This window comes from Narcine bancroftii, chromosome 11 (assembly GCF_036971445.1).
Source record: "Narcine bancroftii isolate sNarBan1 chromosome 11, sNarBan1.hap1, whole genome shotgun sequence".
In the NCBI taxonomy this organism is placed as follows: Eukaryota; Metazoa; Chordata; class Chondrichthyes; order Torpediniformes; family Narcinidae; genus Narcine; species Narcine bancroftii.
The window spans coordinates 25177521-25204580 of record NC_091479.1 but is presented as its reverse complement, the minus strand read 5'-3'; the positions used below and the strand labels follow the sequence as shown (position 1 = coordinate 25204580).

The window sequence follows — 27060 nt, the reverse complement described above, 5'->3', positions numbered from 1 at the left end:
TAAATTTCTTCTTTCTTCATACCCCTTAGTTCTGTTAACCTTGCTTCATAAGAAACATTCTTCACTCCAGGCAACATCCCAGTATATCTCTGCATCATCTCCAAAGCTTCCAGATCCTTCCTGGAATGAATTGACCCAAATTGAACACAATATTCCACGTGTGGTCTAACAAGAGTTTTATCAAGCTGCAACATTACCTCAAGGATCTTGAACTCAATCCCCGACTAATGACAGTCATCACGTCGTCTGCCTTCGTAACTACCCTGTTAACCTGTGTAACAGGGATCTGCAGATCTGTGAGGGTTCATGGATCTATGATTGTGGATTTTACCGTTATGCACAGTGTAAAGCCTCCAGATGCACTGTAACTCTAGTCTGTCACAGCTGTAAAACAATGACAATAAGGTGCCTTATATTGAATTACAAAGGATGCTTAACAATTGGAGGAACAGAGAGATCTTGGGTCCATGTCATAAGAGCAGAACGAGGAAAGAGGCATTTCAGCCCATCGTTTGCCCCACCATTTATTTATTCAAAATACTACAGAGGTTCAACCTACCAGAGAAATATATTAATTGGATTAAAGCATTATATAAGGGACGATTGGCGAAGGTGACAGTAAATGGATATATATCAAACCAATTTAAATTAAGCAGGTCAACTAGGCAGGGATGTCCACGATCTCCTTCACTATTCGCATTAGCTATAGAACCATTGGCAGAATTGATAAGAACAGAAAATAAAATACGAGGGATAAAAATAAAAGAGAAGGAATATAAAATCAGTCTATTTGCAGATGACATTATAATTTACTTAACAGAACCAGAAATATCAATAAAAGAATTACATAAGAAATTGAAGGAATATGGAGAAGTATCGGGGTACAAGATCAACGCAAATAAAAGTGAAGCAATGCCAATGAATAATGCGGATTTCACAAAGTTTAAGAAAGAATCACCATTTAAATGGCAAACACAAGCAATCCGATACCTAGATATTAGACTAGATAATAATCTAGGCCATCTATACAAATTAAATTATCAGCCATTAATGAATCTTCCCAAGGATACAATACCTATTTCAATCGTTACCAATTCACTTAACAGAGAAATTCTTCAAGGAGCTAAAGAAAATAATAAGGAAATTCTTATGGAAAGGGGGGAAACCGAGGATAGCGCTAGATAAATTAACAGAATGGTACAAACAAGGGGGCTTACAACTACCAAACTTTAAGAATTATTATAGAGCAGCACAATTAAGATACCTATCAGATTTTTATCAAACAAGGGAAAAACCAGAAAGTTTGCCCCACCATTCCATCGAGAAAGTTACACCAGGTTGGGAAGGTGCGTTTAAAGCAAGGAGTGTTTTGCGATATTTAGCCCATTAGCGGCAGCAGACCAATCAAGTCGGAGAGTGAGAAAGTGATACAGGTGCAGGAACAAATAAAAGTAATGCAGGCAGACAGCGGGAAGGTCGATGTGTGAGTGGCTCAGTGTAGGAGTGACATTTTGAGGCTTTGGTTAGTGAGGCTTCGGCGAGCAGAGGCTGAGAAGATAGCTGAAGCAAGGTTTTTGTTTCCTATTTCACAGACAGTGCAGATGGCAGCCACTGCAGGGGAATGCTTCTCTTGCAGAATGTAGATTGCCAAGGAAGCCAACACTATCCCCGACGACTTCACCTGCAAGAAGTGTACCCTACTGCAACTCCGGACAAGGAATTAGGGAACTGGAGTTGGATGAATTCTGGATCACTTGGGAGGCTGAGGGGGTGATAGACAGGAGTGACAGGGACACTATTTCACCCATGAAGCAGGAGGAGGGTAGCTGGGTGGCAGTCAAGATAGAGAAAGGGAACAGACAGTCAGTGCAGTAACAAAAGAATACCAATTTGGATTCCTCATTTAAGAGAAAGTTGGATGTGTACGTGGAGGAGAGGGGGTTGGAGGGTTATTGGTGGAGAGCGGGAGGTTTGAGCTAGTGGAGTTGTTCTAGTGAACCGGTGTGGACGCGAAAGGCCAACATGGCCTGTTTCTGCTCCGTAAATGGTTATATGGTTATGGATACTGTTGGGAGGTATGATTTACTAAGGACAAGCCACGGAAAGCAGATCTCTGAAATGGAGTCTGGTCTGGTGGCTAAGAAGGGAAGGGTGGAGAAAAGGTGAGCTGTAGTGATAGGAGATTCAATAGTTAAGGGAACAGATAAGAAGTTCTGTGAAAGAAAGCAAGGATAGCAGATTATATGTTGCCTCCCTGGTGCCAGGGTCAAAGATCTCTCTGATCAAGTCCACGCCAATCTGAGGAGGGAGGGTGTGCAGCCAGATGGTGTGGTCCAATGATGTGAGTAGAAAGGGTGATGAAGTCCTGTAAAGAGAGTTCAGGAAGTTAGGATTAAGTAGAAGGACAGGACCTCAACGGTTGTGATCTCAGGATTGCTACCTGTGCCAGTGAGTTAAGAAATAGAGGATAATGCAGCTTAATACATGGCAAAAGACATGGTTCAGGAGTGAGGGCTTTAAGGTTCTGGACTACTGGGGGTCCCTTCCAGGGAAGGAAGGACCTGTTCCGATGGGCCTGTATGCACTTGAACTGGAAGGGGACAAATATCCTTGCGGGAAGGTTTGCTAGTGCAGCTCTGGCAGGGTTTAAAATAGATTTGCAGGGGGGGCATGTGCTGCAGAGGAGAGAGGACAAGAGTCCCAGAAGTCCTCAGAAGAATTCAGTTAAAACATAATTAAAACACTCAAAATTGCCTTTAAACTCATTACACATCTAGAGCATGAGCACAAAATGAGGAATTAAACAAAGAAATACAATTACTGACCAGAATCCAGCCTTGACAGTGAAATCCATCTCAGCAAAGGGAAGATGGCTGCAGCCACAACCCTGAGGTATGCAGAGAGATCCATCCCTAGAATGGTGCCAGCTCAGAAGCAACTACTGAAGGAGGGGGATTTACATTTCCTCCTTCAGGTGATTCAAAGAGAAAACAAAGCCCTTTGTAATAAATTAGATGCCCAAATGGAGATTAACCAGTCCATCTCAGGACTTCAAGTCATGTTCAACCAGTTGACCACACAATTGGCAGGGGAGTGCGTTGGGACGATAGAGGACCAAATAACAGAGATGGACTCCTCCTTTGAGACGATAAGGAAGAAAAATAATTTTCTGCTAGGAAAAGTGGACCAGCTAGAAAATTACAGCAGGTATAATAATGTCCGTATCATTAACCTGAAGGAACACTTTGAGGGGAAGGATCCCATAGAATTTTTTAAAAGCTGTATCCAAGATATTCTGGGACGAGGACACTTTAGTGAACCAGCAGTGATTGAAAGGGCCCATCAAATCTCTGTACCTGGCATGTTTGCAGGCTGGAGTTATCAAGCCTGGGATAAAATCCTATGCGCCACTGCTTGGTGAGTGAGAGAGGATAAAGGGCCCCATTAAGTGCAGGTCTAATGAAGCGGACAAGTTGCTCTTGTGTCTTGGTGTGAGCTTGCAGGCGCCTCAGATTGAAGAGACTGCCATCCATGCGGTACCGGATGTAAACAGCGTCTTTATTGTTGAGGTCTTTCATGGCTTGTTTCAGCATCATGCTGAAGAAGATTGAAAAGAGGTTTGGTGCGAGAACGCAGTTTTGCGGAAACTGCCAAAATGTTTGGCTTGGAAGTCAGCCTGAAGAAAACTGAGGTCCTCCAACAGCCAGCTCCCCACCGTGACTACCAGCCCCCCCACATCTCCATCCGGCACACAAAACTCAAAACGGTCAACCAGTTTACCTAACTCGGCTGCACCATTTCATCGGATGCAAGGATCGACAACGAGATAGACAACAGACTCGCCAAGGCAAATAGCACCTTTGAAAGACTACACAAAAGAGTCTGGAAAAACAACCAACTGAAAAACCTCACAAAGATTAGCGTATACAGAGCCGTTGTCATACCCACACTCCTATTTGGCTCCGAAGCATGGGTCCTCTACCGGCATCACCTACGGCTCCTAGAACGCTTCCACCAGCATTGTCTCCGCTCCATCCTCAACATTAATTGGAGTGACTTCATCCCTAACATCGAAGTACTCGAGATGGCAGAGGCCGACAGCATCGAGTCCAAGCTGCTGAAGATCCAACTGCGCTGGGTAGGTCACGTCTCCAGAATGGAGGACCATCGCCTTCCCAAGATCGTGTTATATGGCAAGCTCTCCACTGGCCACCGTGACAGAGGTGCACCAAAGAAAAGGTACAAGGACTGCCTAAAGAAATCTCTTGGTGTCTGCCACATTGACCACCACCAGTGGGCTGATCTCACCTCAAACCGTGCATCTTGGCGCCTCACAGTTCGGCAGGCAGCAACCTCCTTTGAAGAAGACCGCAGAGCCCACCTCACTGACAAAAGACAAAGGAGGAAAAACCCAACACCCAACCCCAACCAACCAATTTTCCCTTGCAACCGTGTCTCCCTGTCCCGCATCGGACTAGTCAGCCACAAACGAGCCTGCAGCTGACGTGGTCATTACCCCTCCTTAAATCTTCGTCCGCGAAGCCAAACCAAAGAATGAAGCGGAAGAGGGAGTTCGACCAGGTAAAGAAGGAGTTCCGGTCTAAGAATATCCCATTTTCCTTGCCAACATTGTGGTTTGTACTCCCTGATGGAAAGAAGAGATTCTTCAAGGTGTCCGGGGAAGCGATGACACTTGCCTAAAATGGCAAGCAAGAGCAGATGGAGGAAAGTTTTGGCAATTGTGGTCCTCTCGAACTGCTGAGGATGTGTGCCCTAATCTGTAGTCACTTTTCCAACCTACAATAGATAGGTGAATTCAAATCTAAACCAATTTTAACTGACTGGCTTTTTATGGCGACTGATTTTCCAAGTAATTGTTTATGAGTTGAGTGTGTTTTTTAAAAGAACTAAATATTGTATTCAAAACGGAATAATCTTATATAATAGTTTATATTTTTTAGATAGCAGCCCTAGACCAGGTAAAATGTTTAAGAGTTAGTCAGATTTGCACATTTATTTATTTATTACCCTCTCACCACCTCTTTCCCATCTCCCTCTTTCTCCCCCCTTTCTCTTGTTCCCCTCTCTCCCTCTCATTCTCTCACCACCACTCTCTCCTCTCTCTCCCTCTTTCACCACCACTCCCTTCTCCCTCTCACCCCCTCTCTCTTACCCCCCTATCTCCACCTCTCTCCCTCTAACATCTAAATGTCAGATTTGCACATCACAGCCTGATGGGGGAGGTTCAGAGGTTGGCATTGGAAAAGTGGGGGGTTGGGGGGAGGGTTTTTTATTTTTATTCCTAGTCTTATCTTTAAATTTGTCAAGCATGTCGCTGCCTTATCCGATCTTTTGCTACTTTGCCTCAGGAGACACATTTTTACTTGTTTGGAGATTTGATAGGAAGTCATAACACTTTGGTGTATATATGTGATAATTACTAATGAATAAGGTAGTGAAATCTGTTAACTTTAATGAGAATAGCTGAATGAACCGGTTAAGAGGAAACAAATGTTGGCATACCTGAAAAAAATGAAAGCTGGTATTATCTTTATACAAGAAACCCATTTTACTACATTGAAACAGTTGGTTGGATATGTAATATCGTCATCTTTTAATTCCAAAGCCGGTGGGGGTGGGGTGGTAGCCATAGTGATAAACAAAAACATGCTAATAATGATTGGAGAAACTATTGTTGACCCGTCAGGCCAATATGTATTAGTTGTCAGTGTTATTCAGAGTCCTGGACGTTTTTAAACCTAACTATAAAGTTTCGGGGGGGGGGGACAACAAAATATACTTGTAGGGGGATGGACTTCAATTTCTGTTTGGACCCTATTCTGGACAATTCAATGCAAAGAGTATCCAAAATAAAAGCGGCCAAAACCACTTTGGCTTTTATGAAGGATCTAAATTTGACAGATGTGTGGAGACACATGCACCCTTGAACCAGGGACTACTCCTTTTATTCCACATCTCACCACTCCCAGACTAGGATTGACTACTTTTGGTTATCAACACAGTTAATTCAAGAGGGAGTTCATAAATGGGAGGTAGATTTAAATAAGCAAATAGATGAACGTAGATGGATTCAGAGATGTACAGAGAGTATGAAAAGTACAATCAATGTGAGTTATCGGTTAGTACAATATAATTTTATTCATCAGTTACATAATATGAATAATATTCAGTGATTCATTGATTTAGATGTGGACAAGAATTTGGTACTTTTTTTTGAATTCGACTTGGCAGTGTTCCACAATTAAACCTGTTTGGCTTGATTTATTGGAACAAATAACTGGAGTAAGATTCCCACAGGATCCAATGTTATTTTCACTGTAAGATTTAACCTCAATTAAAATTGAGTATTTATCAAGTTAAATGTCTTCAAATGTTTTTAGCAATGGCGAGAAAATGTATTGTTATAACGGATATTGATTTGGGAATGGACAGATGGCATGCAGAAGTTCGGAGTTGTAATCAACTTGAGAAAATTACATAAATTAAGAGATAAATATCATATTTTTTGTGGAATATTTACAAACTGTTGGTATTAAAATTTAAATGAACATTCGCTTTCTCCTATGGGTCTCAATGAATATACCACTGTTGTGGTTTTCTCGTCCCCTTTTTTTTAGTTTGTAGAGGGTTGGGGGAGGGGGATGGGGGGGATTTAGATATTTTTCTTTCTTTTTTTTAGTTTTCCTCATATATAACATACCATGTCTATTAGGATTAAGTTTGAAATATTGTGATGTGTTTATTAAGTGGCTTTATATTAAATAAAATTATAATAAAAAGAGAAGGGGCAGAGGGAGGGAAAGAGGTGGAGGTAGGGGGGTGAGAGAGGGAGAAGAGAGTGGTGGTGAAAGAGGGAGAGAGAGGAGAGAGTGGTGGTGAGAGGGTAGAGAGAGGGGAATGAGAGTAAGGGGGAGAAAGAGGGAGATGGGGAAGAGAGGTGGTGAGGGGGTAATAGAGGAGAAGGTGAGAGGGAAGAGAGGGAGATATTGTGATGTGTTTATTAAGTGGTTTTATATGAAATAAAATTATAAAATACAGTTAATTCACAGAACATTAGAATCTGAATATCTATCTAGAACCTTGTTGTATCTTTCACCTCTGAGTCTCTCTATTCTGATGCCAGAAAAATTAACTAATTCATACAGATGGCATCTGAATCCTAGCTTGCTCCAAAAACCAGAATTTTGCAAATTCATTAGAGACCAGATAAAGTTGTTCTGTGAGATAAACTGTCCCTCTGTTCCCATTAGCTTATTCTATGGGACATAGTAAAGTCAACCTTAGAGGGACATTAAGAAGAAATACACGGCAGATATAGAAGAACTGAAAACAGAAATTCTGCAATTGGAAAAGGAGTTTCAACAGTCCAGCTCCAAAGAAACATACAAAGGGGTTGTAAACTAAAAACTCAAGTACAACACTGCACACTTATAAAATTGAAAAAAAAAACTCAAAGCTAAATAAAGATAATTATGAAATGGGAGAAAGAGCACATAAAGTCTTGTCCTGGAAATTAAGAGCAGAGGAAAGTTCGAGATCAATAAATTCAACCCAGAATGAAACAGGCTCAGTTTCACATAACCCAACAGAAATCAATGATACGTTTAAACAGTTTTATATAAACTTATATAAATCAGAATCCCCAGACGACCTGACTAAGATTGATGACTTTTTATCCACAGTTGAGCTACCCAAACCAAGAAGATCATGCAAATTTGGACCTCCCCTTTACTTCATAAGAAACTGAATAAGCGTTGAGCTCACTACAGTGCAATAAATCACCAGGGGAGAACAATTTCCCGCCAGAATTTTATAGAGAATTTAAGGATCTACTTATAACCCTTATCATGGATGTAATTAACTTAACTAAAACCCAAACTCCTCCCCAAAAGGTTTTCTATTGGCCATAATCACTAAACTTAGATTACAAATTTATTTCTATGGTTCTGGCTAACAGACTTGGCCAATAGTTGCCAAATTTAATAAATCCAGACCGACTTTATATTGAAACGTTAGTCAGCCAACAACCTATGTAGGCTCTTCAACATTATCTACTTTTCTTTGGCTTGGCTTCGCGGACGAAGATTTATGGAGGGGGTAAATGTCCACGTCAGCTGCAGGCTCATTTGTGGCTGACAAGTCCGATGCGGGACAGGCAGACACGGTTGCAAGGGAAAAGTGGATGGTTGGGGTTGGGTTTTTCCTCCTTTGTCTTTTGTCGGTGAGGTGGGCTCTGCGGTCTTCTTCAAAGGAGGTTGCTGCCCGCCGAACTGTGAGGCGCCAAGATGCACGGTTTGAGGCGAGATCAGCCCACTGGCAGTGGTCAATGGGGCAGGCACCAAGAGATTTCTTTAGGCAGTCCTTGTACCTTTTCTTTGGTGCACCTCTGTCACGGTGGCCAGTGGAGAGCTCGCCATATAACACGATCTTGGGAAGGCGATGGGTACTACGCAAAATCTTAAGGCTGAACTGGGTGTCGCGGTGGCCTTGGATGCTGAGCAATACTTTGACAGGCTGGACTGGCCGCATTTATTTAGAGTTTGGCCAAGCTCAGATTTGGGCAACTGTTCATTAATTGGGTTATTACAGACCCAAAGCTAGAGTCGCCAGTAAAGGACAGATCTCAGCAGTGTTTCCTTTGAGCAGATTGAGCTCACAGGGTTTCCTCTCGTCCCCAACACTTTTTCTCTTGGCTACTGAGCCTTGGCAGAGGCAATTAGAGAAGACCCGGAGATAAAGGGGTTTTTGGTGTGTCAGACAAACCACAAAATTAATCTTATGGCAGATGATGTAATCGTGTATTTAACAGATCCGATCAATCCCCTTCCTAAATGACGGTTTCTATTAAAAGATTACAGCAAAGTTTCAGAATATAAGGTAAACTGGGGAAAAGTGAAATCATCCCCTAACAAATTTTGATCACACCGAGTACCAACGAACCAGCAAACAAGTCCATTCAAATGGCCCTTGGGCGGCATCAAATACCTTGGAATAATGGTGGATAATATTCCTAACTATTTAGTAAAATTGGAAAAGATTTGAGTAGGGTGGATGAATTTTCCCAATTTTAATTGGCAGTGTCAACTGTGTTAAGATGAAATATATTGTCAAGATTGAAGTACCTTTTCCAGTCTTTGCCCATTCTACTACCTCAAACCCTTTTAAAAAAAAAATCCTTAATAAGCATGTTGGGCAATTTATTTGAAACCATAAGGTACCTCGAATATCCATGGAAAAGTTAACATGGGATTATAGGTTAGGAGGCATCCAGTCGCCTAGTTTCAAAAAGTATTATTTGGCGGCCCAAATTACTAATTTCTTCATTTTTTTAGAGAGATGATATCTCCTCCTGAATACAAATTGGATTGCACTCTCTAAAAGAGAAGATGTTGATTTCATGTATAAATAGAATTCCAGAACTATAGCCAGCAGGACAGACAATCTCATTTTAAAACACTTGGTGTGAGACCTATGGAGGCTCTGGACTGTAAATAAGATTGTCACTAAGTCATTTGAACAGCTGAAGAAGAAATATGACTTGTCCAATAAGTCTTTTTTTTTGTTACCTTCAGTTACGATCCTTCCTTAGGGCCAATTTGCGCCCTGAAATGTCTCTACCAGGATTCAATGAAAAAGAGAAACTATTCCATGAAGGAAATATATATATGTTTATTTCTAGAATATATTTTTTATTGATAAGTGAGAGCCCAAAGCCAGGTTTGCATAAGTCTAGGGTGGAAAGGGAGTCAGACTTAGACACAACAATTGACAAACAACTCTGGTCAGGGACATTTGTTGGCTACTATCAATGCCAGGTATAGATTGGTCCATTAAAATTTTCTCCATCAACTGTACCTCAACCCACAGAAATTACACCAAATTAAATGATCAGAGATGTGTTTTAGGTGCGGTGTGGAGGTTGGTTCCTTTTCACATTCTACCTGGCTTTGCACAAAGGTGAGGCCCTTCTGGTATGACCTCTGTGACACCCCAACCAAGATCACAGGAGTCACTTTCCCAGTAGCCCCAGAGCTTTGTCTTCTGGGGAACTTTACCACAGATCACTAACTAATTCTCAAATTAAATTCACAGAAATTGCCTTATGTGTGGCCAGGAAATGCATAGCAGTAACATGGAAGTCTGACTTCCATCTACTCATGGAGAGGTGGTCTTTGGAGATGAATAGTTGCATCTCATTTGAAAAGGTCACAAACAATCTCAGGAAGGGATATAACACCTTCCTAAAAATCTGGCAGCCTTATTTAGAGCATATAGGTACCTCACTGGTGCCAATATAGGGTTATGATCGCTAAAGATGTGGTGATATCGTGTCTCCACATGTTTTACTGAAAGCACTGTAAAAGGGATGGGTTTTTTGTGTTTTTTTCTTCATTCTCTGTTTAACAGGACATATGGGGGGAGGGGTGGAGGGAGGGGTTCTCGATGTTTTGTATTTGATATTTTGTCGATCATTAAATATATTGAAAATAATAAATAAAATATTATTAAAAAATAGATTTGCAGGGCAATGGGAACCACAGTGCCAGAGCAGATAGTGGAAAAAGACAATGTGAAGACTGCATGTAAAGTTAGAAATCCAAGAGTTGTCCGTGGTGGAAATGTTCTCAGGTACATCTATTTCAATGCAAGGAGTATTGTAGGAAAGGCAGACGAGCTTAGAGCATGGATTGGTACGTAGAATTATGACATCGTGGTCATTTGTGAAATTTGGGTGCAGGAGGGGCAGGGCAACAGCTCGATGTTCCGGGCTTCTGTTGCTTTAGATGCGTTAGAACAGGAGAATGAAAGGGGGAGGCGTGGCATTGACCAGAGGCCTTGTCAACTGAGGCTATATGGATGGATCTGAGGAACAAGAAAGATATGATCACTCTAATTGGAGGAACAACTCTGTAGAAATTGCAGACTGCTGCAGGAAACAAAGTTGTGATGGAAGGAGAGTTTTAACTTTCCGCATATTGACTGGGGCTCCCACACTGTAAAAGGGCTAGATGGCTTGGAGTTTGTCAAATGGGTTCAGGAAAGTTTTCTATATCAATATATAGAGGTACCAAGTAGAGAGTGTACAATATTGGATTTTCTATTAGGGAACAACAGGTGACAGAAGTATATGTTGGGGAACATTTTGGGTCCAGTGATCATAATCTCATTAGTTTCGAGTTAATCATGAAGAAGGATGGGTCTCGGCCTTGGGTTGAGATTCTAAATTGAAGGAAGCATATAGAATGTGGGGGGGTGTGGCAAGATGGCGTAAGGATCAGACGTGCCTTCCAGCCCTCTCCTGACTCTATCTTAATGTTTTGCCTAGAAATGCCCGTTAAAATTCTTTAAAAGTTTAGATAACTTCAGTGCTGTTAATTTAACTTATGATGGTACAATTGGTGGAAAAGAGCAAAAAAAATCGACAACAGATCATCAAAAAACTACATTTTCCAAAAGTTCAAGTTTTGGAGCCTACCTACAGGAAAGACACCAGGACTCAGCGTGAAATGGATCCCAGGAGAGAGGTACAGTGTTCGGATGTAGAGCTCTATGTTACATCGGTAGAGCCCCCTAAAGAGGGCGCCAAACAGCCTTTAGAACAAAGAGTTACTCAAAGGCATTTGTCATCTGTAGAGGTGGCGCTGCAAACTGCATCTCTTGAGATACAAGAACCTATTCAACTTGATGTACTGGGAGAATTTAATACATTATGGACTGGGGAAAACCCCGGCCAGCGTCCTCCAGTCATTGCTGGAGAGGCTGTGGCTGGGGTTTCCACACGCAGTCATACTACAAGGAAGGCAACCAGAATGAAGGAAGGAATAGAAGATCCTTTGGAGAAGAAGCAGGAATCAGTTGAGTCAAAATCTCTTCCAATTGAAAAGATTTTTGTGAATCTTGAATCTAAATTATCTTATACAATGCAGGGATTATCCAAGATTATGACTGAACTTGGTACTAGGTTTAATACTTTGGTGAAAATACATTCTCAACAGATGGCTGAGTTTGGAGCTTTTAAGCTTGAAGTGAGAGATAAATTTAATTCGTGTGAAGAAGATATAGACGAAATACGGTATCAAGTTTTTGATGTGATCAAAATGGTCGAAGACTTACAAACTCAAAATAAAAATTTGGTGAAAAAGATTGATTGTTTGGAAAACCAATCCAGACGGAACAATATAAAGATTATTGGTTTGCCGGAAGGTATGGAGGGACCAGACCCAAGAAAATTTTTTATTGAATGGATTCCGCAGGTGCTGGTTCAAGAACATTTCCCGGAAGGTATAATACTGGAACGTGCTCACAGAGCCTTGCACAGAAGACCTATTTCAGGTCAAAGTCCAAGACCTGTTTGGTTCATTGCTTGAATTATTACGACAGAGAAATAATTTTAAGAGTGGCTATTAGAAATGCACAACAGAGAAAATCACCCTTGATGATTCAAAATAATCGAGTTTTCTTCTATGCGGATTTGAGTCAAGAAGTTATGTTCCAACGACGGGAATTCAATCCTGCTAAAGAGTTGTTGTGGAAGAAAGGTTACAAGGCAACCTTTAGATATCCAGCTGTTTTGAAGGTTTTTCAATATGGTTGCCAACCAAAGTTCTTTGATTCTCCAAAGGAAGCTAAAGCATTTGCTCAAGAGCTGCCAATTACTCAGTTTCAACAGAGACGTAGTCCGCCGCGATCTCTAAGGAGACAAGAGATGGAAGAAAAGAGCCGTGCTCCAAGAAGGAATGGTTGTGATGGTGACTCGGCAGTTGGAGCTGATTAAAAGAAGTTGTCCTTTTTTTTTTTTTAAATGTTTTTTTTTAAAAAAAGGGATATTAAATAATGAGGATGTTAGTTTAAGATGAAGTGAGAGTTGGGGGAGAGAACTGGATAGGCACTATTTCCTGAAAGTCATCTGCTACATGTGAGTTATCTCACACCCATCTTTTTTGGGAGTTACCGCATTGCGCGGTTTAGACGGGAGGGGGTATTTTTAACCTCCTACCCGTTTTTTTTCCTTTTTTTTGTATTATTAGATTAGAGTGAAGGGTTTTTTTGTTAAATATAAAAAAAAAGCATAAGAAAGTATTTGATTGTTTAAAAAACTAAAAATTGATGTGGATTTTTTTAGTAAAGTTTATTCAGTAGATAAGGAATATCTGAAATTTAAATGTGAATGGGATGGATAAGTTTTTTTAAATATTTTTTCTTTAACTTTAAGGTGAAAGGAGTGGTAATTCTGGTGTATATTATTTTGCTATTTTAGTTATAGAACGAAGGGAATAATGGTGAAAGTTATAAATTGAATTGTACAATTCTTAATGAGGCTTGAATTTTGTTTGTGGTTTATGCTCCATTTGTTGAAGATATAGATTTCGTTGTAGATGTGTTTTTATTATTTGGATATCTGAATTTTAACGTAATGATTGGGGATATTTAAATGTGGTATTGGAGCTTTTATTGGATAACTATTCAAGAGTAAAAGGGAAAAATGGTGGAAGAGTACTAAAATTGAATTGTACAATGCTTAATGAGGTTTGAATTTTGTTTTAAGATGGTGGTTTATGTGACTAATATGATGATAGATGTGAAGTTAGTTGATATTTGGTGAAGGTTTATCTCTATAGAGAAAGTTTTTTTTCATCTTTTTTTTCATGCTACAATTTTTTTTTAAGATTTGATTATTGTTTAAGAATTTTTGATAGATAATGTTACTAATTTTACTAATTTTTTATATTAAGTTTGAGTTAAATATATGTTTCATCTTAACTCCATTTGTTAAATATATGCATTTAAGTTTGATTTAAATATGTTTTTTAAGTCTGATATCTTAGTATTAATTACTTTTCTTTTTGTTAGTATTTTAATCGGTTATGTTTTCTGCCCATTTATTTCCACTGCCAAAATGTACAACTGTACATTTCTCGGTGTTAAATCTCATCTGCCATAATTTTGCCCAGTCTCCTAATCTGTCTAAATCCTTCTGTAACTTTACGGTTTCTAATACACTTCCTGTTCCGACACCTTTTCTTGGTGTCATCTGCAAATTTAGCCACAAAACCATTCATACCACAATCCAAATCATTAATATAAATTGTAAACAGCAATGGCCCCAAAACCGACCCCTGTGGAACAACACTAGTTACAGGCAGCCATGCAGAATGGGAACCCTGCCTATCAGCCACTTTTCCAGTTTAATAACTTCCCTGTAATTCAATGGGACCTCATCTTATTTAGCAGCCTAATACGTGGCAGCTTATTGAAAGACTTTTGAAAATCGAAACAGATAACAATCACAGCCTCTCCTTTGTCGATCCTACCTGAGATTTCTTCGAAAAACTCTTAATAGGTTGGTCAGGCAGGATCTACCCTTTAAAAAAACCATGCTGACTTGGACCTATCCTGTCGTGCATCTCTAGGTGTTTCATCACCTCATCCTTGAGGATTGACTCTAATATCTTCCCAACCACCGATTCCAGACTAATCGGCCTATAGTTTCCTTTTTTCTGTCTCCCACCTTCCTTAAACAGCAGAACCACATTTGAGATCTTCCAATCCTCTGAAATCTCTCTAGAATCCATAGATTTCTGGAAGATCATCGCCAATGGACCTACAATCTCCAAAGCCACCTCTTTCAAAACCCGTGGATGCACCTTATCTGGTCTGAGAGATTTATCAATCTTTAATCCGTTTAGTTTGCCTAGCACAATTTCTCTAGTAAACCCTAACTGAATCTAACTCTACTCCCTGAAGCCTCTGACTGTCCGGGATATTACTAATGTCTTTTAAGGTGAAGACAGACGCAAAATATTAAGCTCCTCTGCCATCTCTTTTCCCCAGCATCATTTTCTATCGGTCCTATGTCAATATGTCTCTCTGGCATGGAATCACTGCTGGGACATTTCTTGTTTATCGTCCAGATCATTGTTATAGATGTCATTGTGGTAAATTAGATCAGCAAGTTTGCCGATGACACCGATTGGAAGAATTGTGGACAGCAAAGAAAGTTTTCAGAGGGGACTGGACCAGCTGTAAAAATTGGCTGAAAATAGCAGATGGAATTTAATGCAGACAATGTAAGGTGTTGCATTTTGGAAGGACATACACGGCAAATGGTCGGGCACTCAGGAGTGTGGTAGAAGAAGGATCTGAGAATACTGAACCATAATTCCCTGAAAATGGCATCACAGGTGGGTAGGATTGTAAAGCATATTGGCCTTCATAAATCAAAGTATTGAGAACAGGAGTTGGGATGTTAAACTAAAGATGTTTAAGACAATGGTGAGGCCAAATTTGGAGTATTGTGTGCAATTTTGGTCACCTAACTACAGGAAACATATCAATAAGATATAGAGTGCAAAGAAGATTTACTAGGATGTTGCCTGGACCTCAGGAACCAGGTTATAGGGAAAGGATTTTATTCCCCGTTCCGTAGAATGAGGGGAGATTTGATGGAGGTATTTAAAATTATGAGGGGGACAGACAGAGAAAAAGTAGATAGGCTTTTTCCACTGAGGGTAGGTGAGATACAGACCAGAGGACATGGGTTGAGTGAAAGGGAAAAGTTTTAGAGGGAACTCCTTCACACAGAGTATCGGAAGTGTGAAACAAGCTTCTAGCTGAAGTGGTGAATGTTGGCTCAATTTTAACATTTAAGAGAAATTTTGGAGGTATGGAGGGCTATGTACTGGGTGCAGGTCAGTGGGACTAGGCAATAAAAAGGTTTCACACATCTAGAAGGGCTGAAGAGGCCTGTTTCTGCTGTAATGTTCTATGGTTTCTACAGGTACATTAAGAGCAAAGGGATAATAAAGGACAAAATTGCTCCCCTTGAAGATCAGAGTGGTCAGAGCCAGTACAAATGAGGGAGATCTTAAATGTTTTTTTTTCCCATCAGTATTCACCCGGGAAATGGGTACAGAGTGGTGGAAAGTAAGGAAAATAAGCAGTGAGGACTTAAACCTATACAGATTCAAGAGGAGGAGGTGCTTGCTGCCTTAAAGCAAATAAGGGTGGATAAATCCCCAGGGCCTGAGAAGATATTCCCTTGGGGTGAAACATGAAAGTCTGCAGATGCTGTGACTGTAGAAAAAAACCCACTGAAATGTTGGAGGAACTCAGCCGGTCTTTTCAGCGTCTATAGGAGACAAAGATACATTGCTGACATTTTGGGCTTGAGCCCTTCTTCAAGGAATAAGCGAGAAGCAGGAAATCTCAGAAAGAATTCAGACACTGATGACTGGGAGAGGAATCCAGACCAACAAAAGGTGTTAACTGGATACGATAAGGGACAAGGTCATAATTTATTATGTTTGTGAGAAAGGGGACGGTATGGAGTGACAGAGATAGGGAAAGACAATGGGGCAAGAAGGGCAGCTGGGGGGGGGGGGGGAGCGGTTTAACGAAAGCCAAAGGAGTTGATATTAGAGCCATCTGCTGTCATGAAAGATGAGGTGTAGTTCCTCCAATTTGTGGGTGGTCTCAGTCTGTGAGACCATGGACAGACATGTCAGCAAGGGAATGGGATGGAGAATTGAAATGGGTGGCCACATTACTGCATGGACAGAACTGAGGTGCTCGACAAAGCGATGTCCCAGACTGCGTCCAGTCTCTCCGATGTAGAGACCACAGCGGGAGCACTGGATGCAGTAGACGACCCCTGCAGATTCAGGTGAAACGTTGCTTGACTTGGAAGGACTGTTTGGGGCCCCGAATAATGGTGGAGGAGGAGGTGAGGTTGCAAGTGGAGCATCTCCTGTGGTCACAGGAGTAGGTCCCAAGGGAATAGTTGGTGGAGAGAGAGAGAGAGAGGAGTGGACAAAGGGCTCATGGAGGGAGCAGCTGAGACCATCTGCAAATTGGAGGAACAACATCTCATCTGACTGGGCACCGTCCAACAGGATAGCATTAATATTGACTTCTCTGGCTTTCATAAAAACTACCAAAACCACCAACCCCCCACTGGCAAACTTTCTTCCCCTATCTCTCTTCCATTCCATCTCTTTTTGTGCAAGATGATAAACAGTTACTCGTCCCTTATCATATCTAATTAACTTTTTGTTGGTCTGGATTCCTCCCCAGCTCCATTGTCTGAATTCTGAGATTTCTCCTTCTCCCTTATTCCTTGAAGAAGGGCTCTGGTCTGAAATATCCATAATATACCTTTGTCTCCTATAGACACTGAAAATGTCAGCTGAGTTTCTGCAACATTGCAGTGTGCTTTTAGATATTCCCTCAGACCTTGAAGGGGGCTAGTGTAGAAATTGCAGGGGCTCTTGTCAGAAATATTTAAAATGTCCTTAGCCGCAGGTGTGGTGCTGTACGATTGGAGGGTAGCTCACGTTGTTTAAAAAAAAGTTCCAAAAATAACCCTGTAAATTATAGTCTGGTGAGCCTGACGTCAGTAGTAGGTAAATTATTGGAAGGTGTTCTAAGATTTTTGATATTCAATTATTTGGATAGGCAGGGATTGATTACGGATAGTCAACATGGCTTTGTGCATGGTAGGTCATGTTTAATCAATCTTATAGAGTTTTCAAGAAGGTTATCAGGAAAGTTAATGAAGGAAATACTGTGGATGTTGTCTACCTGGACTTTAGTGAGGCCTTTGACAAGGTCCTACATGGGAGGTTAGTTAGGAAGGTTCAGATTCTAGGTATTCATGGTGAAATCGTAAAATGGATTTGTCAAGGCTGGACAGGAAAAGCCAAAGAGTGGTGGTGAATGATTGCTTCTCAGTTTGGAGGCCTGTGATTAGTGGGGTGCCTCCAGGATCGGTGCTGGGACCACTGTTTTTGTCATCTATATCAATGATCTGGATGATATTGTGGTAAATTGGATCTGCAAGTTTGCAGCTGACACTAAGATTGGAGGCATTGTGGCCAGTGAAGAAGATTTTCAAAACTTGCAGAGGGATCTTGATCAGCTGGAAAAATGGCAGGTGGAATTTAATGCAGACATGTGTGAGGTGTTGCCTTTTCGAAGGACAAATACAGTGAAAGGTAGGGCACTGTGGTAGAACTGAGGGATGAGAATACAGAATGCTAATTCCCTGAAAGTGGCATCTCAGGTGGATAGGGTTATAAAGAGAGCATTTGAAATATTGGCCTTCATAAATCAAAGTATCGAGTACAGGAGTTGGGACGTTGTGCTAAATTTGTAGAAGGCAACTTTAACTTTTTTTTAATCTCGATGAGGGACTGTGGGAATAATGCTGCGAGTGAGGGGTGTAGCAAGCATGTTCCAATCAGTTAAGTCGGCAGCGGGATCAGTAGCGCAAGCAGAGCCCCAGACGAGCCCCCAGTGTGGGAGTGGCTCAAGGTTGGAGTGGGACTTTGAGGCTTTGGCTTAAGAGGTTTCAGTGTGCTGAAGTGTTGAAGTAAGCAAGGGTCACCCTATTTGTGGAACAAAAAGGTTCAGCAGGTAGGCACAGGTTTTATTCATCTTTATATTTTTTCCTCTCAACATGGACAGTGGGAATGGCAGGCAGGGCAGGGGAATATGTACAAGTAGTTAGGAAAGCCAGCAGTATTCCTGATGACTTCATCTGGGACAAGTGCATCTCCTTACAAACCCAGTCAGGGAATTGGAGCTGGATGAAGTCCAGATCATTTGGGAGGCCGAGTAAGTGATATACAGGTTAAAGGATGCAGGAGGAAGGTAGCTGGTTGACAGTAAGGAATGGGAAAGGGAACAGGCAGGCAGTGCAGTGCACCCCTCCGGCCATTCCCCTCTATAACAAGTAGCCAGTTTGGATACTTTGAGGGGGGCGGGAGAGACCTACCAGGGACAAGCCACAGCGATCAGGACTCAGGCACAAACTCTGGTCTGGTGGGTAAGGGAAGGGAGGGGAAGAGGTAGTTAAGGGGACACGTAAGAGTTTTGAGGACAGGATCAAGATTCCTGAATGGTATGTTGCCTTTCTGGTGCCAGGATCTGAAATATCGCAGATTCAGTTCATGGCATTCTTAGGAGAGAGTGTGATCAACCAGATGTCGTGGTCCGTGTAAGGACCAATGACATGGGCAAGAAGGATGATGACGTCCTGCAGAGAGAGTTCAGGTACTCAGTTGAAGGACAGGAGCTCCTGGGATTGCTATCAATGCCGCGTGCTAATGGGATTAGAAATAGGAGGACAGTGCAGCTTAACACATGACTAAAGAGATGGAACAGGAGGGAGGGCTTCAGGTTTCTGGATCATTGGGCTCTATTCCAGGGAAGGTGGCACCTGTTCTGTCTGACAGAATGGGTTCGCATCTAAACTGGAGGGGGAGTAATATCTTTGGAGAAAGATTTGCTCATGCTGCCCTGTGGAATTTATTGCAGGAGGGGCAGGCCTGGCAGCTCAATGTTCAGGGCGGGGGTGGGGGAATGAAAGGAGAGTAGCATTGCTCATCAGAGCAAACCTCACAGCTGTGCTCAGACAGGACAGAGGCTAGATGGGTGGAGATAAGGTATGGGATAGGTATGACCACATATGGGGCTGTATTATGCGCTGCCCAATAGTCAGCGAAAATTGGAGGAGCAAAGCTATAGAAAGATAGCAGACAGCTCCAAGAAACATAATTGTGACAGCAGATTTTAACTTTTCACATATGGACTGGAACTCCCACACTGTAAAAGGACTGAATGGCTGGGAGTTTGTCAAATATGTTCAGGCAAGTTTTCTCAATCAATATATTGAGGTACCAATGAGAGAGAGTGCAATACTGGATCTCCTATTAGAGAATGAGATAGGACAGGTGACAGAAGTATGTGTAGGGGGAACATCTTAGGTCCAGTGATCATAATGTCATTAATTTTATTAATTATGGAGAAGGATAGGTCTGGGTCTTGGTTTGAGATTCTAAATCGTAGAAAGGCCAATTTTGAGGAATTGAGAAAGGATATAGTGAGCATTGATTGGTATGTTTTCAGGCACAGATATGCTCGGTAAGTGGAAAAACTTCATAGGTGAAGTACTAAGAGTACAGAGTTGTAGGCTCCTGGAAGGATTATTGGCATAGTGGGGTTCTGCTTCAGAAGGACAGAAGTGTATAGCAAGTATGGGCAACAAGGAGCAAATGAGGTACCAGTAATTGAGGAGTATAAAAATGCAAGAAAAAACTCAAGAAGCCTAAAAGACATGAGGTTGCTTTGGCAAACTATTTGAAGGAAAAAAAAACCAAAGGGTTTCTACAAGTATATTAAGAGCAAAGGGACAACATTTAAGAAGAATTTGGTTAGGAGGGCTATGGACAGGGTGCAGGTTAGTGGGACTACTGCGGTGAGTCTCTGCTAAGCTGCCTGTCTCCCCTCTGGCGAGCCTTGCTGTACTAACATTGACCGAGCATTATCTCTACTGTTAAGGACACTCCCCTTGGGTATAACTGAATGCATCCATTTTCTTTCATAAGTTTCTGCTAATAAAAGTCATGAATATTGTCTGACCGCATTGTCTTTGTCTACTTCAATTGCACAGAAATAATAGTTCGCCACAGATAAGAAAGGGCAAACAGTGTATGCTGATCAAACAGTCTATGAGCTGATCAATCCCCCCCCCCCCAATAACCTTCAATGCCCTGGCTATTTAAGAACCCATCCATCTGTGTCTTAAAGACACTCAATGGCCTGGCCTTCACAATACCATAGATTTACCACGTTCTAGCTGAAGAAATTCCTCTGTTTCAGCAGACGGCTTTCAATTCTGAAGTTGTCCCCTCTTGTCCCAGACTCTCCCACTGTAGGAAACAACCTTTCTATATCTAACTCTGTAGATTTCAACATTCAAAATGAAATCCTAATTCCAATGAATACAGGCCAAGAGCTGTCAAATGTTCCTCAAATGATAACCTGGAATCATCCCTGTGAACATCCTCTGAATCCTCTCGCACCAGCAGTCCTTTCTGAACGATGAGCCCAAAACTGCTCATAATATTCCATTTGAGGTCCGTAGATCCCTGAAGGTTGCCACACAGGTTTGTAGGGTGCTTAAGAAGGTGTATGCTGTAGTCTTCATTAATCAGGACATTGAGTCAAATGTAGTACCCTTGTTTAAATAAGGTAATAGGGAGAATCCTGGGAATTATTAGGTCAATGGTGTGTAAACGAATGGAGAGAATTCTTAAGGACAGGATCTTTAAGCATTTGTAGAAGTTGTGGCGCGTCTCAAAGTTTAGGCTCAGAAATAACACACTACAAGGACTGGAGTTAGCACTGATTTTAATGAACTGGCCTGCTCTTTTATATGGTCCAGGTAGACCCTGGCTGTCATGTGACCCATGCCCTTCAGGCTCTGATTGGTGGGATCAGCCCTTTTGGCTTTAGCCTTGTCGACGGGTGTGGTTTGTGCTGCCCTGAGCATCGATTGGCCCTTTTGTGATCCGTCATGGCGATTGGCTGGCAGAGCCTGATTTGCAGCGGCCTATGGGAGCAGGCCGCTGATACCGCGTGCAGCCTGCTAGATTGCCATGTACGAACGGCGTCTTCTGTGTCGGCCCGCAGCGACAGCTGCAGGCCGCTACAAAGTACAGTCTACATAAGGAAAGTCAGCACAGCTTTGTGAAGGAAGGTCATGTCTCAAGAGTCTAATTGAGGTTTTTGAAGAGGTAACAAAAGGAATTAATGAGGGTAGGGCAGCAGATGTGGCCTACATGGACTTCAGCAAGGCATTTGACAAGGTCCCCCATAGGAGAATCATCCAGAAAGTCATGAGATCAGTGGAAAATTAGCTGTATGGATAAAAAATGGGCTTGTAGGAAGAAAGTAGGGTAGTGGTGTCAGGCTTGTTTGTGATGTCATGTATATTCTCTGACAATAAATCTGAATCTGGTTATCACAGCAGTAAGTGTTATATACTACAATGCCAGAGACCCCGGGCTCAAATCAGGTGCTGTCTGTAAGGAGTTTGTATGTTCTTCCTTTGTCTGGGTGAGTTTCCTTTAGGTGCTCTGGTTTACTCTCACGCTTCAAAACGTTTGGGTGGCACGGGCTAGTGGGCTGGAAAGGCCTGTTACTGTGCTGTGTCTAAATTTAAAAAAAGAAAATCTGGCACAGGAGAAGTTTTAAAGAAAAAGGTGTATGCACAAAGGAAGAGATTAGTAGGAATAACTTCGGCATCGATGAGAGGGTTGGGTGGTGGGGGCGGGTGGGTGGGGGTTGGAATTCTGTCCTACCAGTCGCAGGCCCCCTCCGGATCCGTGGATTCAATCTCCTCTCTCTCCAGGATGGACCGTTCTATCCTGGATCGGTCCGACTGCTCACGATGGACAGAGAAGGTGCAGAGGCCATTGCTGTCCTGGCTGCAAACAGGGGTTAGGAGGGAAGTTAGGACAAGGGCCCAGCTCATCCCTCTAAATGATCCTTGCCCACACTGCTCCAACTGCCCATGTCCCTCTAAACCCATCCTATCTACAGATCTGTCCAAATGTCCCACCCACACTGGTCCCACCTGCCTACACATCCCTCTTCCCCCCAGTCCCTCCCTCCTTCCATCCAAAATGCCATGTGTGTGTGAGAGTGCATGTCTGAAAGCGTGCATAAGAAAGCACGTGTGTGTGAGGGAGGGAGCATGAGGGGGCGCAAGTGAGGGGGTGTGCGTGAGCGGTTGTCCCTGTATATGAGAGTCCCTGTGTTTGAGCACGCCCAAGTGTGAGCACACATCCTTGCATCTGAACATGTCCCCGAGTATGAGACTGCTTGCAATTTAAGCACGTGACCCCATGTGGGAACACGTATCCCCGTGTATAAATGCATCCCTGAAAGAGTGAGAGCATATGTGATTGCATGTGGGTGCACATGTGCGAGCATGTGAATGTGTGAGAGCACGTCTGTGTGAATGAACATGTGTCCCTGTGCGAGGGTCCCTGCGTTTGAGCGCCAAGCGTCCGAGTGCGAGCGCCAAGCGTCCGAGTGCGAGACGCCAAGCGTCCGAGTGCGAGCGCCAAGCGTCGAGTGCGAGCGCCAAGCGTCCGAGTGCGAGCGCCAAGCGTCCGAGTGCGAGCGCCAAGCGTCCGAGTGCGAGCGCCAAGCGTCCGAGTGCGAGCGCCAAGCGTCCGAGTGCGAGCGCCAAGCGTCCGAGTGCGAGCGCCAAGCGTCCGAGTGCGAGCGCCAAGCGTCCGAGTGCGGAGCGCCAAGCGTCCGAGTGCGAGCGCCAAGCGTCCGAGTGCGAGCGCCAAGCGTCCGAGTGCGAGCGCCAAGCGTCCGAGTGCGAGCGCCAAGCGTCCGAGTGCGAGCGCCAAGCGTCCGAGTGCGAGCGCCAAGCGTCCGAGTGCGAGCGCCAAGCGTCCGAGTGCGAGCGCCAAGCGTCCGAGTGCGAGCGCCAAGCGTCCGAGTGCGAGCGCCAAGCGTCCGAGTGCGAGCGCCAAAGCGTCCGAGTGCGAGCGCCAAGCGTCCGAGTGCGAGCGCCAAGCGTCCGAGTGCGAGCGCCAAGCGTCCGAGTGCGAGCGCCAAGCGTCCGAGTGCGAGCGCCAAGCGTCCGAGTGCGAGCGCCAAGCGTCCGAGTGCGAGCGCCAAGCGTCCGAGTGCGAGCGCCAAGCGTCCGAGTGCGAGCGCCAAGCGTCCGAGTGCGAGCGCCAAGCGTCCGAGTGCGAGAGCAAGTCCTTGCACGAGCGCGATGAGCGCTTGTCCCTGTTCGTGAGCCATGTGCAAGTGTGCCCTGTGTACGAGCACGTGACCCTGTCCGTTCATGAAGACCCTGTGAGTGAGCGTGCTTCCTATCTGGGTACGTGACCCTGTGAGTGAGGGCACGTGTACTTGTGTGCGAGCACATGTTCCTGTGAGCCATCTTCCCCGTGTGCATGCACCCCTGAGAGTGGGTGCGAGGGCATGTGGGTGCGAGTGCATGTGAGGTGTGTGTGCCTATAGCTGCTTTCACACTTACATCCACTAAATTGGTGTCCCTGTATAGGAATGGGGTTTGGCTTTTCACACTTGACCACTCCCAACTGGGACAATGAATGGTTTTACACTTGCAAAAGAGCCATCCCTGGGGTTAGGACTGTTCTAACTTTTACCGGTGACGTCATGACGCATTAAGCGATAGTGAACCTGCCCTAAATCCTGATCAATGTATTATGATCTTATATTTGAACAAAATTAATCATGCCTAATTATAACATAATTAAACTTTATGCACAGCAGAGCCTGTTTTGTCTGCTGACCTATATAAACCTTCATAAGGGACTGTGGGAAGTGGTAGCAATAGCCAATAGCGGACAATTTTTAAATAGCGTGGAAAAGTTGTTAGTGTTATCATGGACAATATAGAAATACCATGGGAAAAAGCCATGGCAAATCTGCATCCCAGAATTCTATGCAGCAGAGAAAGGGCTGTGTGCATGGTTGCATGCAGAGCACTCATGGAGGGGTTTCTCCGTTGCACACATTCTGGGAAGTCAGGTCTGCCTTTGCTTTATCCCCCAAGTCTTTATAAATTGTGTGCTATTAGCACTACCAACTTTCCCAAGCGGTTTAAAAATTGCCCCCCATTACTATTTATCGCTATGTATTTCCCCTCTCTGTCTCCCACTGTGAGCTTCCTGCAGCAAAGTTTATACCTTCATTTTAATCTTTTCTTCCTTCACTTTCCAACACTCTCAAAAATACTTGGGTCATTCCTATCCCAAAACGCAATCACCCATTCTACACTTGCCTGATTGCAAAGCCGGTGGCAGCAGATGCTAAGGATTGTATTAGAGGTTGAGGCCATCAATCCCCAGCGTGGACCTCATTTTGCTTTCACACTTAGCACTTCAAAGGCCGATTGGCGGTTAATTCCTGGGACCACTTGCAAGTGCGAAAGGGGCTTATGAGTGAGAGCATGTGCATGTATGAGCATCTGTCCCTGTGCGGAGCGTGTCTTTGAGCGTGCGAGCCAGTCCGAGTGTGTGCGTGTGTCCGTTTGTGAAACCCGTGCACTTGCACGCGTGCATGAGCGTCACCTCATGCGTGAGTACACGTCCCTGCATACGCGCGTCCCTATTTGTGCAGGTCTGCCGTGAGCGCGCGTCCCTCTATGCGAGGGTGTCCGTGCATGTGTAACATTCACCCCTCCCAACCCAACCCACCTGATGTCCCACGTGAGCCTGGGGCACCATCGTGGCCCGTATTGGAGCGAGAGACCCGTTTGTTTCCCATGGAGTATCGAGCCTTAGAGAGCAGGAACCAGCCCTGGCGGAAGGGAGGACCGACAGTTAAAGGGGCTCCATCTGTACACATACAGGCATGCTGGGGCAGTGTGCATGTGGAGGCCGGCGGCTGACGTCACCCAATGGTGGGGAGATGAATGACTGGTCCGCAGTCACATGTATGAGCGTGGCTGTGCGGGGCAGTGGGCTGCTGATTGGTTGATCAGCGCACATGTAGGGTTCGATTGGTGGACAGTGGCCGGAGTGTGCAGGAGGAGCTGCCTGCTGATTGGTGACGGAGCGGGCAGTGGGTGCAGCTGTTGGGGAGCCACATGTGGCTGACTTTAGCCCATTTCAGGTGGCCAGAATACCCCGATGTAAAGCCACATATTCTACCGAATGCAGCTGTCGGGGGGCCACCTGAAGCGCAAAACCCGACTCCAAGGAGTAGTCACCCAACCCTCCGAGCAGTGCCCCAAGGCACCTGAAAGCACGTACAACTACAGGACCCACCTCCCTGCGCATGACAGGCCCCCTCCCTGCTTCGACGTCCCGGGCTGGCCAGCAGTCCTGACAGCAGGCGGGGCTAGGACCACAGTTGACTAGAGCCGGCGTTTGGTCCGAGGCACCTCTCCTGCAGTCAGCCCTTTCAGGTGCCAGAAGAGTGCCTTCAGCGCTGCCACCTGAACTTCCATTCGAACATACCCGCAGCACTTCTGCAGGCGCATTCTCGAGCGGTTGCATCTGAAAGCAGCTTTTGGTGAGGGGGGGGAGGGGGAAAAGGGATATTGGGGTGGGGTTGGGGAAGGGATATTGGGATTGGGGAATTGACTGTCCACCTCAGCCACGTGGAGTCTGTTGATGCCCGCTAATTGGTGTCCCCTAGTCCCCCAGCCACAGCAGCCAGGATATCCATCTGCAGTCACCCCCCCACTCCCTCCTTCTCCTTCCCTCCCCTCCCTTCTCCTCCCCCCCAACCCCTCCCCTCCCCCCTCCCCCTCCCCCCTTACCCTCCCCCTCCTACCCCCTCCCCCTCCTACCCCCTCCCCCTCCTACCCCTCCCCTCCTACCCCCTCCCCTCCTACCCCCTCCCCCTCCTACCCCCTCCCCCTCCTAACCCTCCCCCTCCTAACCCCTCCCCCTCCTACCCCCTCCCCCTCCTACCCCCTCCCCCTCCTACCTTCCTCCCCCTCCTACCTTCCTCCCCTCCTACCTTCCTCCACCTCCTTCACCTCTCCTCCTCCCCTCCCCCACCTCCTCTTCCCTCCCTCTCCCTCCCCCACCTACTCCTCCTCCTCCCCTCCCTCTCCCCTCCCCCACCTCCTCCTCCTCCTCCCCTCCCCCACCTCCTCCTCCTCCTCCCTCCCTTCCCCTCCCCCCACCTCCTCCTCCTCCTCCCCTCCCTCTCCCCTCCCTCTCCCCCTCCCTCCCCCCGTCCTCCCCCCTCCCCCTCCTCCTCCCCTCCCTCCCCCCCACTCCCCTCCTCACCTCTCCTCCTCCCACCCCCCTCCTCCCACCCCCCTCCTCCCACCCCCCTCCTCCCACCCCCCTCCTCCCACCCCCCTCCTCCCACCCCCCTCCTCCTTCCCCCTCCTCCTTCCCCCTCCTCCTTCTCCTTCCCCTCCTCCTTCCTCCTTCCCCTCACCTCCCCCCTCCTCCTCCCTCCTCCTCCTCTCCTCTCCTCTCCTCTCCCCTACCCTCCCCCTCCTCGGCACCTGCTCCATCAACCCTTCCAGCCGCTCCGCCGGTCGGATAGCTCTTCCATCTCCTCCAGGTACCGTAGCAGCAGTTCGTCCAACCGCTGGCCAAGAGGAGCCACATTCACCTCGGACCCCATCGCTGATCGTCTGGCAGGCTGCGTCAATCAGACAGCGACGCTTGACATCTGGCCAATCGGTGCACGAGTCTCATCTGAGTGACAGATCATTGCACCATTCATTCT

At 44.9% G+C, this 27060-nt stretch overlaps 1 protein-coding gene across 7 annotated transcripts in view; it reads right to left on the bottom strand.

Annotated features, from left to right (window-relative positions):
* The window catches only part of ccdc115 (coiled-coil domain containing 115), a 36239-nt gene extending 9231 nt beyond the window's left edge, over positions 1 to 27008 (bottom strand). For 3 of the 7 annotated variants that reach the window (XM_069902964.1, XM_069902968.1, XM_069902969.1), the window contains exons 1-5: positions 25632 to 25845; positions 22167 to 22292; positions 2826 to 2968; positions 198 to 384; positions 23 to 120 (exon numbers count right to left, since the gene is read on the bottom strand). Coding sequence is in view for 2 of the 7 variants with exons in the window: in XM_069902968.1 (XP_069759069.1) it covers positions 23 to 120; positions 198 to 238 (139 nt within the window). In the remaining 5 variants the exon portion in view is untranslated. Of the gene's footprint in view, positions 1 to 22; positions 121 to 197; positions 385 to 2825; positions 2969 to 22166; positions 22293 to 25631; positions 25846 to 26896 lie in introns of those variants that run through there. The other 4 variants (XM_069902967.1, XM_069902965.1, XM_069902963.1 and 1 more) reach the window with 4 other exon arrangements.
* Between the last annotated feature and the right edge of the window lie 52 nt (positions 27009 to 27060).